The sequence below is a fragment of the Schistocerca americana genome, chromosome 3, assembly GCF_021461395.2.
Source record: "Schistocerca americana isolate TAMUIC-IGC-003095 chromosome 3, iqSchAmer2.1, whole genome shotgun sequence".
NCBI classification, from domain to species: domain Eukaryota; kingdom Metazoa; phylum Arthropoda; class Insecta; order Orthoptera; family Acrididae; genus Schistocerca; species Schistocerca americana.
In genome coordinates this window covers 528,569,213-528,583,026 of record NC_060121.1, presented here as the reverse complement: position 1 = coordinate 528,583,026, position 13,814 = coordinate 528,569,213, and the positions used below count along the sequence as shown (strand labels likewise).

General features: G+C 42.8%; 1 protein-coding gene across 1 annotated transcript; it reads left to right on the top strand.

Annotated features, from left to right (window-relative positions):
- The first annotated feature begins 7,275 nt into the window (after positions 1-7,275).
- Positions 7,276-10,287, top strand: LOC124607460 (cuticle protein 38-like). Its single transcript, XM_047139797.1, has 2 exons — positions 7,276-7,291; positions 9,956-10,287. The coding sequence occupies exons 1-2, from the start codon at positions 7,283-7,285 to the stop codon at positions 10,226-10,228; spliced, it is 282 nt and encodes a 93-aa protein (XP_046995753.1). The 5' UTR covers positions 7,276-7,282; the 3' UTR covers positions 10,229-10,287.
- The last annotated feature ends 3,527 nt before the right edge of the window (positions 10,288-13,814 follow it).

The window sequence follows — 13,814 nt, the reverse complement described above, 5'->3', positions numbered from 1 at the left end:
TAAAAGATGACCGAGAGAAAAATACTTGTTGACGACGTTTCTGGACAATGATACGAGGCATATCCGGAAAGTAAGTTCCGATTGGTCAAGAAATGGAAACCGCAGTGAAAATCTAATAAAACTTTATACATATGTGTTCGACAGTGTCTCTAGTATGTCTGTCGGTTGCATCACTTCGCTCTTTTCAGTTCTGGGCGCATGGTGAGCACATGAAGATACGTGGAACTAAGTGTCTCCCGCCAAGTATGAGGGCCTGTTGAGAGATTTCGCCTGATGTAATGCAGCCCCACATTACAGAGCTGTCTTACCGTTACTACTTTGTGACAATTCTGGGTCGGAATCCGCAAGGGCAATGAAAATGCCCCTGCAGCCTTTTCGATTGGAGGTGTTTGATCACCTGCACTACAGCCCGTAATTGGCTCCCTCTGTGTTTCGTCTCTGCTCACATTAACTACTGGCTATGAAGACAACATTTTAGCACAGACAACGAGCTATAGATGAGCGTAGAGAACTGGCGGGAAGCACAGGCGGCTGCCTCCTATGAGGAGGTTATTAGAGAGTTGGTACGACGCTACGACAAATGTCTAGGTCGGAGTGGTGACTATGTAGACCAATGGCTGGAAACTGTAGCTGTTGCAGATAAAATATTTCTGATTTTCAAAGCAGTTTCCATTTCGCGATCAATAGGAACTTACTTTCCGAATAGCCCTAGTACATGCGACGGAGATGTTTCGGATCAGGTATGAGATTTGTTGAGGAAAATGAGATGCACTGATCTAAGGTGTTAAGTTTTTGTATTGGCACTGCATCTTCCACGATGGAAGTTTGCTCTGGATTCCACACAATGGCGCTACAGTCTGGAACCGCGCGACCGCTACGGTCGCAGGTTCGAATCCTGCCTCGGGCATGGATGTGTGTGATGTCCTTAGGTTAGTTAGGTTTATGTTGTTCTAAGTTCTAGGGAACTGATGACCTCAGAAGTTGAGTCTCATAGTGCTCAGAGCCATTTTTTAACCACACAATGGTGAATGAAACTGCTGATGTACCATACATCTCTAAGCTTTGGCAGAGAAATTACTTCCACTTAATTTCTTGAACGTACTCACTCAGGTATTGAAGATAGTAAACCACACCCGACGTAGTGGAACAAACAGAAGAGTCGTGAAAGAGTTGTGTAAAGAGGCTGGAGCCAAATTCGTAGCTCTCTTGTTCCACACACGAATACGGCGGCTCTCACCTGGACGTGTTTCACAGAGCGATCGCGCTTCGACAAGAACCTGCATTTTTCCTGGAAAGGGTGTGGATAGAAAAACAGAAAGCCCTAATGCCCAAAATAACAGATAATATATTTATTTCCAAAGTGGCACATCTTGGACATTCTTTTGTACAAACAAGTACGCTTAAGCTTTGTTTGTCAGGAAATGTGATGAATATTCTGGCATCACAAGATAAAACTACCAGTGTTCCTCGCAGGTTGTAGTTTTACCTGTGCAAGGCTGAAGTTGAATACAGTTTGATATTCCGAAAACTGATGGCGATGGTAGACGCATACATGGTGCGGTTAGGGCCACTAGGGAAAGGAAAGAAAGGATAACAGGAGAGCAAAAACGGGGGCAGGAGCAGCATGTTGGGATACTAATACATCTACATCTACATCTACATCTATACTCCGCGAGCCACCTTACGGTGTGTGGCGGAGGGTACTTATTGTACCACTATCTGATCCCCCCTTCCCTGTTCCATTCACGAATTGTGCGTGGGAAGAACGACTGCTTGTAAGTCTCCGTATTTGCTCTAATTTCTCGGATCTTTTCGTTGTGATCATTACGCGAGATATATGTGGGCGGTAGTAATATGTTGCCCATCTCTTCCCGGAATGTGCTCTCTCGTAATTTCGATAATAAACCTCTCCGTATTGCGTAACGCCTTTCTTGAAGTGTCCGCCACTGGAGCTTGTTCAGCATCTCCGTAACGCTCTCGCGCTGACTAAATGTCCCCATGACGAATCGCGCTGCTTTTCGCTGGATCATGTCTATCTCTTCTATTAATCCAACCTGGTAAGGGTCCCATACTGATGAGCAATACTCAAGAATCGGACGAACAAGCGTTATGTAAGCTACTTCTTTCGTCGATGAGTCACATTTTCTTAGAATTCTTCCTATGAATCTCAACCTGGCGCCTGCTTTTCCCACTATTTGTTTTATGTGATCATTCCACTTCAGATCGCTCCGGATAGTAACTCCTAAGTATTTTACGGTCGTTACCGCTTCCAATGATTTACCACCTATGGCATAATCGTACTGGAATGGATTTCTGCCCCTATGTATGCGCATTATCTTACATTTATCTACGTTTACGGAAAGCTGCCAGCTGTCGCACCATGCATTAATCCTCTGCAGGTCCTCCTGGAGTACGTACGAGTCTTCTGATGTTGCTACTTTCTTGTAGACAACCGTGTCATCTGCAAATAGCCTCACGGAGCTACCGATGTTGTCAACTAAGTCATTTATGTATATTGTAAACAATAAAGGTCCTATCACGCTTCCCTGCGGTACTCCCGAAATTACCTCTACATCTTCAGATTTTGAACCGTTAAGAATGACATGTTGTGTTCTTTCTTCTAGGAAATCCTGAATCCAATCACAAACCTGGTCCGATATTCCGTAAGCTCGTATTTTTTTCACTAAACGTAAGTGCGGAACCGTATCAAATGCCTTCCTGAAGTCCAGGAATACGGCATCAATCTGCTCGCCAGTGTCTACGGCACTGTGAATTTCTTGGGCAAATAGGGCGAGCTGAGTTTCACATGATCTCTGTTTGCGGAATCCATGTTGGTTATGATGAAGGAGATTTGTATTATCTAAGAACGTCATAATACGAGAACACAAAAGATGTTCCATTATTCTACAACAGATTGACGTAAGCGAAATAGGCCTATAATTATTCGCATCTGATTTATGACCCTTCTTGAAAATGGGAACGACCTGCGCTTTCTTCCAGTCGCTAGGTACTTTACGTTCTTCCAGCGATCTACGATAAATTGCTGATAGAAAGGGGGCAAGTTCTTTAGCATAATCACTGTAGAATCTTAAGGGTATCTCGTCTGGTCCGGATGCTTTTCCGCTACTAAGTGATAGCAGTTGTTTTTCAATTCCGATATCGTTTATTTCAATATTTTCCATTTTGGCGTCCGTGCGACGGCTGAAGTCAGGGACCGTGTTACGATTTTCCGCAGTGAAACAGTTTCGGAACACTGAATTCAGTATTTCTGCCTTTCTTCGGTCGTCCTCTGTTTCGGTGCCATCGTGGTCAACGAGTGACTGAATAGGGGATTTAGATCCGCTTACCGATTTTACATATGACCAAAACTTTTTAGGGTTCTTGTTTAGATTGTTTGCCAATGTTTTATGTTCGAATTCGTTGAATGCTTCTCTCATTGCTCTCTTTACGCTCTTTTTCGCTTCGTTCAGCTTTTCCTTATCAGCTATGATTCGACTACTCTTAAACCTATGATGAAGCTTTCTTTGTTTCCGTAGTACCTTTCGTACATGATTGTTATACCACGGTGGATCTTTCCCCTCGCTTTGGACCTTAGTCGGTACGAACTTATCTAAGGCGTACTGGACGATGTTTCTGAATTTTTTCCATTTTTGTTCCACATCCTCTTCCTCAGAAATGAACGTTTGATGGTGGTCACTCAGATATTCTGCGATTTGTGCCCTATCACTCTTGTTAAGCAAATATATTTTCCTTCCTTTCTTGGCATTTCTTATTACACTTGTAGTCATTGATGCAACCACTGACTTATGATCACTGATACCCTCTTCTACATTCACGGAGTTGAAAAGTTCCGGTCTATTTGTTGCTATGAGGTCTAAAACGTTAGCTTCACGAGTTGGCTCTCTAACTATCTGCTCGAAGTAATTCTCGGACAAGGCAGTCAGGATAATGTCACAAGAGTCTCTGTCCCTGGCTCCAGTTCTGATTGTGTGACTATCCCATTCTATACCTGGTAGATTGAAGTCTCCCCCTATTACAATAGTATGATCACGAAACTTCTTCACGACGTTCTGCAGGTTCTCTCTGAGGCGCTCAACTACTACGGTTGCTGATGCAGGTGGTCTATAGAAGCATCCGACTATCATATCTGACCCACCTTTGATACTTAACTTAACCCAGATTATTTCACATTCGCATTCGCTAATAACTTCACTGGATATTATTGAATTCTTTACTGCTATAAATACTCCTCCACCATTGGCGTTTATCCTATCCTTGCGGTATATATTCCATTCTGTGTCTAGGATTTCGTTACTGTTCACTTCCGGTTTTAACCAACTTTCCGTTCCTAATACTATATGCGCACTATTTCCTTCAATAAGAGATACTAATTCAGGAACCTTGCCCTGGATACTCCTGCAGTTTACCAATATTACGTTAACTTTTCCTGTTTTTGGTCTCTGAGGACGGACGTTCTTTATCAACGATGATAATGTCCTCTCTGGTAAGCCGTCAGGTATTTTATCGTTTCGCCCAAGGGGGGGTCCCTCTAACCTAAAAAACCCCCGTGTGCACGCCACACGTACTCTGCTACCCTAGTAGCTGCTTCCGGTGTGTAGTGCACGCCTGACCTGTCTAGGGGGGCCCTACAGTTCTCCACCCAATAACGGAGGTCGATGAATTTGCAACCATTGTAATCGCAGAGTCGTCTGAGCCTCTGGTTTAGACCCTCCACACGGCGCCAAACCAAAGGACCGCGATCGACTCTGGGCACTATGCTGCAGATATTAAGCTCAGCTTGCACTCCGCGTGCGATGCTGGTTGTCTTCATCAAATCAGCCAGCCGCCGGAAGGAACCAAGGATGGCCTCAGAACCCAAGCGGCAGGCGTCATTCGTTCCGACATGTGCTACTATCTGCAGCCGGTCACACCCAGTGCGTTCAATAGCTGCCGGAAGGGCCTCCTCCACATTACGGACGAGACCCCCCGGCAAGCACACCGAGTGCACACTAGCATTCTTCCCCGACCTACCCGCTATTTTCCTGAGGGGATCCATAACCCGCCTAACGTTGGAGCTCCCTATAACTAATAGGCCCGCCCTCTGTGACTGTTGGGACCTTGCCGGAGAATCGGCCACTGGCCCAACAGGCGAGGCATCCTGTGGTGGCTCGGAAACGATGTCATCACCACTAGGAAGCACCCCGTACCTGTTGGAAAGGGGTAAGGCAGCTGCCACGCGGCCAGATCCCACCTTCGCCTTTCGGCCAGGCACGCGCGAGCCCACCACTGTCCGCCATTCACCCTGGAGTGATGGCTGACCGGTAAGATGCTCACTGCCGGAAGACGCAGCGACATCAGGGGTTCCATGTGATTCCAAGGCCACCGAAGTAGGCATAGGTCTCACCACAGTTGCCCCAACGCCACTACGAGCCGACGCTGCGCCTCGAGCTCGATGAGCCTAACAGACAAAGCCTCCACCTGCCCCCGAAGAGTGGCCAATTCTCCTTGCGTCCGCTCACAACAACCACAGTCCCTACACATGACTATGTTTACCCTACTCTATACGGTGACAAATTCCCAAGATAATCTTCTGATGAGCTACTCTGATAATCAAGAAACACTCACTGAAATACGAGACGCGAAAACTACGCTAGGTTTTCCCAGAAAATCTATTTAAAAGCTAAGCGCAGCAAATAAGTACAAAAACGCTTTATACAAACAGTACTCGCTGCTGCTGGTGCTCTCGCTCTGGCTGTCACAAGACAACTGCTGATTCAAGGGACTAGTGGCTAACGGCCGCGAAACAAACAAAAGACGGTTTTAGGGCGCTTTCTGTTCTAAACGATCAAGAAAACACTAAGAAATCTAACACGAAAACTACGTAAAGTTTTATCAAGAACTGTTAGTTACTATGCAGAGCAGATAAACACAAATAGAATCCCTTCCTTAGTGGAAGGTCGTAAACAAAATGCAAAATAAACGCTTTATACAAACAGTACTCGCTGCTGCTGGTGCTCTCGCTCTGGCTGTCACAAGACAACTGCTGATTCAAGTGACTAGTGGCTAACGGCCGCGAAACAAACAAAAGACGGTTTTAGGGCGCTTTCTGTTCTAAACGATCAAGAAAACACTAAGAAATCTAACACGAAAACTACGTAAAGTTTTATCAAGAACTGTTAGTTACTATGCAGAGCAGATAAACACAAATAGAATCCCTTCCTTAGTGGAAGGTCGTAAACAAAATGCAAAATAAACGCTTTATACAAACAGTACTCGCTGCTGCTGGTGCTCTCGCTCTGGCTGTCACAATACAAAATTCATACAAAGAACCAAAATGCCAAAGCACCAAAATCATCTTTGGTATTAGGTGACATAATTACTGAAGTGGGTCGCTAGATAAGGGACGAAATCATGGATGGGGAAAGGCGTCTTCATCATATTAATTATTTTTGGCTCGCTGAAGTACTATATAATTTTTATCTGGTACAAACTGTCGGCATATGGAGGGACGCAGACAATGTCACAGAGTTTCGCACTCAATAACCACGTAATTTTGGCTTATCCAGTTTTATATTTGAAAAAAGCTCATTCACAGAAATATGTCTATTGGTGACGAGCATCCATTTTAACAGAAAAAGTCTTGAAATACTGATCCTTTTCGCCACAACGTATCGGCAGATTTACGACTATGGTGGCAATGCTAACAAAAACAAGCAACCGACTGAACTTCGAACATGATTTACGACGTACATTTGACACGACCAAACCGAATATAAAAAAGATTGTCACAAGTAAGCAGTACCAAGCATCTCACTGACATTCATTATTATTTGATTTCAGGTAACACGCACAAAAACAAATAAATTTTGTTTTGAACTTTAAGGAAATCTTTTTCATTTTCATCTAATTTGACCTAAAATTCAGTCACGTGCTAAACTCTGTTGCGGGTATTGGCTCTGCATGATCTCGTTCAGGCATGACGGTTTCAGAAAGGTTTGGAAGCACTGTCCCACAAAGAGAAGCTTGAACTGGTATATTCTTCACGATAGAGAGTATGTTTAATGTAATATAGATCAAACTTTGGACGTACCGTATCTGGACAAGAGACAGTGAGACACCCTACTGTAGAAGCTCCTGGCTCGACGGTTAAGTGTTGCAGCGCTCCACGTGTTGCGTGGCCATCGTCTGTCGCAAGCCCGCGTGGCTGGCCGCCTCCCAGCGCCTATATAAACGGTGGCCCGGCGCTCGAGCTGGTGTGTCTCCGTGCAACTCATCCAACAACATGATCAAGGTGAGAGCCGTCGTAGAGTTACCCGAGATATGGCCACTGCATGACGATTTAAGATGTATCGGATCTCGGATTTGCCACCTACCATATCAACGCGACTGCAGTAGTATTACTGATAGCAAGAACGCCAGAAGTTAAATCATTCTTATCTAATCGTGTGCGTCGAAGGACATTTGGTTGTCAACAGTTTCTCGTTACCTGTTTTCACTTTTGCTCGTCATTGGAAAATCTGCGAGGTAATGGAGGCATCTGCAGGCATATCCAGTGTAGCGTCTGGTAGTGACGGAACCAGACTAGCACAAAATGTAAAACAAGTGTAGCTATCAACTTGCATACCACCGCTAGGAATCAGTGATAATGGATAACTCTAGAGGTAATTCCGCTTGCTACTGAAGCGGTATTTTTGAGCTCTGCTGTGGGGACTCTTTCAGATTATTTTCTGAAGCAGAGGTTCGGAAATGAGTCGACACAGTCTCGTGCTATCGTGTGAGAATTAGTCTGAGCTATTAAACAGACCACCAGTGACTAGTCAGATCGAAAGGTCACATTTTTCTGGGAACTGCATCACATTTAATCTGCTGTAGATGCGAGAAAGGTGATTCGTGTTTATGATGATAATGTGCGGTTCCAGATAAAACCGGAGATGAAACAAAAAGAAAATACTTCTGTTTCCCAGGTTTGATGTAGAAGAGCTTTCCCAGTACTACAGTGAATCGCTGTAGTAAAATAACTAATTTCTTACTATTCGTAAGCCTTTGTTTTGGCGTCCTATAAAGACATACACAGACTTTAGTCCAACCTGACAGACAAGTCAAAACCGATAGTATATAGCATTTATTTCAAAGAGCGTAACGCAGTGATTTTAATTATGGTGGAGCTGTGACAAAACATGTACCACAAATTTTTATACCCAGTTCGTATCGAAGACAATAACGAAATTGAATATCTGTATTCCGATACGCACAGTTACAGTGTTACGTTTTATATCGTCAGGAAACAAAAAATTTGTTATCTTTGTGTTGCGCTCATCCAATCCCTAACCACGTCGGGCCTGAGAGTCTAGCGGGAAAACGCGCTCGTGCAATCGAAATGTCAGTGCATCGAATTCTGATCGGTCCACTGGTTTCTCAGTTTGCCTCATACACTAGCATTCACCTCTCAGTGATGTGTAGATTTGTCTGAAATGACACGTGGTTTGGATTCAACATTTAAGTGTAGGCGCCCTTTCCCTGGTTGAATAAATAAGTAGATTAGGGACATGCTATTCACGGAAGTTGTATCGCATTGAGAGACTTGCACCACATCATCAAGCAACACGAATTTATTGTTATTATCTTAATCACAACGGCGAGCTAATTGGAAGCCAGTCCAGCAACTGAGACTAAAAAGTTACCATTCGTTTCAAATATCATATATACACAAGTTTAACTCAGATTTGTGCAAACCCGCCCGTATAGGTGACTATCAGGTACAGTAAACCAACACTGATACGAGATGATCTGTCAGCAGTTAATTATTGTGGTAGACTAACAATTGCTAAACAGTGTTGTGCAGTACCATACTTCTCGTTCACTTCCTTGTGTCATAAACTGGTACAATTGAAGCATGCATTAACGGTGCCAACAATTTGTTCCAATCTGTTGAAACTTACTACATACGTGAGCGTCAGGAAAGTTGACAGACACTGATCTGCAAGAAATTTTATTTTGTTACAACATTTCCATTCTCAAACAACATACGCATTTCAATTTAGGATGTGCTGAAGAAGTGAGACTCCCTGTCTTTTACCAAAGATAAGTGGTATTTATCACACTACTGGTCATTTATATGATTCAGCGGTATATTAGTTTAATACGTCATTGCGCAATACTGCGTTATTTGTTTATTTCACCTGATAAGTTTAGGGCTTTCAGGTCCATTCGTACATCTAACAAGACCTTACTGAATTGACAATACAGTTGTATAGTATATAAGCAGTATACAATAATAATAATAATAATAATAATAACGCCAAGAGTATAGTAATGAACTGTGAAATGTACGAAATGTTAGTCTTCTGAACATTAAGCCAATTCCTTATTACGTTCATGTCGAATTTGAGTGGTCATATCTAAGAAAAACGTTTGACAATGGTATAGAGGTAATCAATGTGAAGAAGTTGTTTGGCAGAGGAAGAGCAAGAAGTAAAAGGGTTAGATTACCAGAAGAGACTGAAGGAAGGAAGGAAGGAAGGAGAAATACTAAAGAGAAGATGATGATGATGGTCATTGGAAGGTGGTAAAAGTTTATTTTTCCCCTTTTACAATCAGTTTACATACATATGAGCGTTTTTTGTTTTAAATTGTACAAATTTTGAACAATGGATCCCAGTAAACTCCACTTTCATGTCACATTTCATTAATCTGCAGAGAGTTCTGGTATTGACATGTACAAAACGTTTCCACTGCACCAAAAACTAAAGGAAGGAGTCTGTCTTGCTGTGTAGTTGCACTCTCTGGACAATGATTACCCATAATGCTATTATAACTAATTCAGTAGTACCTGTCAGTTAACTGCTGCACTAATGGTATACATCAGTTGGAAAACAGCGACAGAATCAGCAGTTGTTAACATCTCCATGTTAACATGTTTACATGGCTCCTCACATAGACTCTGCTCTCCCTACAGATCGTGCTGGTCCTGGCCGCAGCTGCCTGCTGTGTGAGCGCCGCCCCCAAAGCCGGCCTCGCCCCCCTGGCCTACTCCGCCCCCCTGGTGGCCGCCGCCCCCGTGGCCTACGCCGCCCCCGCGCCGGCCGTCGTGACGGCGCACAGCTCGCAGTACATCGCGCAGAACTTCAACGGACTCGCCGTGGCCGCCGCCGCCCCCGTCGTCGCCGCCGCCTACCACGCAGCCCCCTTCGCTGCTGCCTACCACGCTGCTCCGGCGATACTCGGCTGATAATGTACAGCCAATTCACTGTGTGAAAATGTAAATAATAAAAAATAAATCACTTCACTTTAAAGGTATCTGTTTCTAAGTTTAAAAAAATAATACTTTTTTTTCTTTCCTGTTCATCACTTTTCAGAATGAACCTAAGAACACATTTCGATAAGATGCTGTTATGCCCACAAGCGATCACGAAATGAGGAATGTACAATACTAGAAAAATTCTCTTTCTGCAGCTTCCTTAAAACAACGGGGCTCAAACAAATTTTCTACAGAAAAATCCACGGAACAACATGCTACATATAAATTGACTTAAGTGATTATGTTGACATCGATGGACAAATTAAGAGTGCAAGCGTTTCCTTCTCGGTATGCAAAGTGGTACCAATCCTTTAAAGCCGAAAGTGTATGATTACTAATGATACCAGAATTGCAAGATGTGTTGATAAATGGCCTTATCAAAGATACAAAACTAAAAAAAAAGTATAAGTGTGCAATGTCATGGAATGTCAGTATGTACTGTGGAACACATTTTTCTGCACTAATAGGGTAAGATGCATGTTTGGTACGGCTGCATAAGAGTGGAAGACCAATAACGAAGTGTTCATATTAAAAAGGGTGCAAGACAGGGATGTGGTCTTACTCTCCTACTGTTCAGTCTGCACATCAAAGAAGCAATGATGGAAATAAAAGAAAGGTTCGGCAGTGGAATTAAAATTCAAGGTGAAAGTATATCAATGATATGATTCGCTGATGACATTGCTATCATCAGTGAAAGCAAAGAAGAATTACACTATTCACTGATGCAATGAACAGCCTAAAGAGTACAGGATATGGACGAAGGCAATGAGAAGAGGCAGAAATAAGAACAGGGAGAAATTTAACATCAGGACTGATGGTCACAAAGTAGATGAATGTAAGCAATTCTGCTACCTAGGCAGCAAACATAAACCCATGACGGACGGAGCACGGATGACATAAAAAGCGGGTTAGCACTTGCGGAAAGGGCATTCCCGGTCAAGACAAGTCTACTAGTGTGAAACACAGGCCTTAATTTAAGGAATCAATTTCTGACAATGTGTGTTTAGAGCATAGAATTATATGGCAGTGAAGCATGGATGTGTGAAAACAGAAACAGAAGAGAATCGAAGCATTTGAGATGTGGTGCTACAGACGAATATCGAAAATTAGGTGGACTGATAAGGTAACAAATGAGGAGGTTCTGCGGAGAATCGGAGAGGAAAGGACTATGTGGGAAACATCGATAATGTGAAGGGACATTAAAGATCGGATATCTGTTAATACACATCAAGGAATGACTTCTATGGTGCTGGAGGGAGCTGTGGAGTGTAAAAAGTGTATAGAAAGACAGACTGTAATACATGTAGCAAGTAAGTGAGGACATAAGTTGCTAGTGCTACTCTGATATGAAGAGACTGGTACAGGAGAGGAATTCGTGGCGGTCCGCATCAACCCATTCGGAAGGCTGATGACTCAAAAAAAAAATCATTGATATAATGGTAAATGCTGGTATATACAAACTCCCTCGCCCTCCCGAGAGGCTCATCACTTATAAGCCGTTAATTAACGCACAGAGTTCGCTAAAGGTGCCTGCCTGCGGATGTCCATATGTTAGCTTGGCAGCTTATTGTTTTACAGGTAACACATTTTTTATTTCATTAAGTAATGGTTTTAACAGTGTTTTTGACATATTAGCAATAATTAGCCACTGTTTGCTTTCTAATTTAAGGGAAATTATTCAGATGTCTTGTTTAAAGCAACCACAGGAATTTCTTCAAAAGAGGCCCTGCGTTAGTGAGATTCATGGTGAAAATTACGTTGTGACCCTTTTGTGAGGAAGACAGTCAGTTGTCCTCCTTTCTGTCGCAAAAGTTGGTTCTAGACTAGGACGTGAGTTTCATAGTCCTATATTCATATTTCTAAAGGTCATCCTCTGAGAAGTACTTGATACCTGACATGTATACTCCTAGACCTATGTGGCTGCAGTATTTCTCATATAAAGAGAGCCTACAACGATCACTGAACACATCCACTGAAAACCTGGCAGAGAAATATCCCACTCCAGCGAGAACTACATGTATGAATCCTCTTAGTGAGAAGGGTTATCACTTATGAGAAGGAAATACCTTTGTCTCATTTATCTAATTACCCTCCACAATTTATATTACCCATCACAAGAGCTTCCTTGGATTTTATTTTCAGTGTCGGCTCTTCCATATCCGTTTCATTCAGAAACTCTTTATTCGATTACTGAAAATCTGTTTCATCAGCTACTAACAGGAACTTCATTAACATCACGACCGGTTTCCGCATTCAGTTAGGTCATTTCCAGATCCACTGCAGACAATTAGGCCATTTTCAGATCCACTGCAGACCTCTGCAGTGTCGAGGCGACGCTATAGGAGATATCGAGCACTCTTCCTTGTTCACAGGAGTCTGATAGCATTTGCAACAGATGTAGCTGGTTCTACCAATAAAAAACATATTATGCGAGGACATAATGTATTTAAGAGGATGTCAACTTGAGTTTTCTGTTCTTGTAAGTTTTGTTTTTGGAGGTAGTAACTGGATGACTGCAGCTACAGTTACAGGTAGTCATGCATATTTTGGTGGCTTTCAAGGAGTTGCAAACAGAGATATTACTTCATGGAAGACCTTTGAGGTACCAGCCACAAACGGGATATTGCAGAAGAATCGATATGGAACAGTCGAAGGACACAAGCCACTAACCATTTATACGAGAAGAAAGGTGAAGATAAATGGTGATGAGTATACTGTGTTTTTATTCAGTGTAAAGTTGGTTATGATAAACGTAAAGTTAAATAAGTCTACGACCGGTTTCGGCCTTTAATTATGCCCTTTTCAGAAACAATTATAACGGTCTGTATATGGGCATGGAAATAATAAAAGTCTTTTTAGCATCTGGAGAAACTATTTTTGAATTTATTTTTAGTTTTCAGTGAGTGTAATCGGAAAATTAACATAGTGAAATGCTTTATGGAAAAAACTGTGTGTTAGTAATAAGCAGGGCCGAGCATGGCGTGCCGACTCCACCCGTGCTGCGAGTGTGAATCAAGACCCGGCCTGTCATTCGGTTTTTTCGGTCCTTCTCGGAAGGACATTCATTTAGTACTACGGTGCTGCATTTTGCGGTCGACACAACTCTCTTGAGTTCGGCAGAATCGTGGTGTCAGCGTTCTTTGCTCGTGATACGAAGGACGTTGACAGGTCCAGTGGCTGTTTGCACAAAAAGAGGCAGTCTAGCGATCATCGTCACAATCCTTTAAAATGAATGGGATTGTCAGAAGAGATGGATGAGAATTTTCACTTCGCATAAGCGATGGGTACTGCTTATTTGCTACGAAACGACATTATAGAGTCATGCTAAATGAATCTAAACTTTTAGATGACAATAAAAGAGCAAAAAATTACAACGACCGACAGATGGGATTCATTGCGCTGTACATCAAGAAGCACTTTATGCTAAAGTTGCAGATGTGGAGCACTTGAAGAAATTGTTGGTTCAAATAGTAAATTTTCTGAAGTCGCACCCATTATTCAATTTTCAGTTGCAACA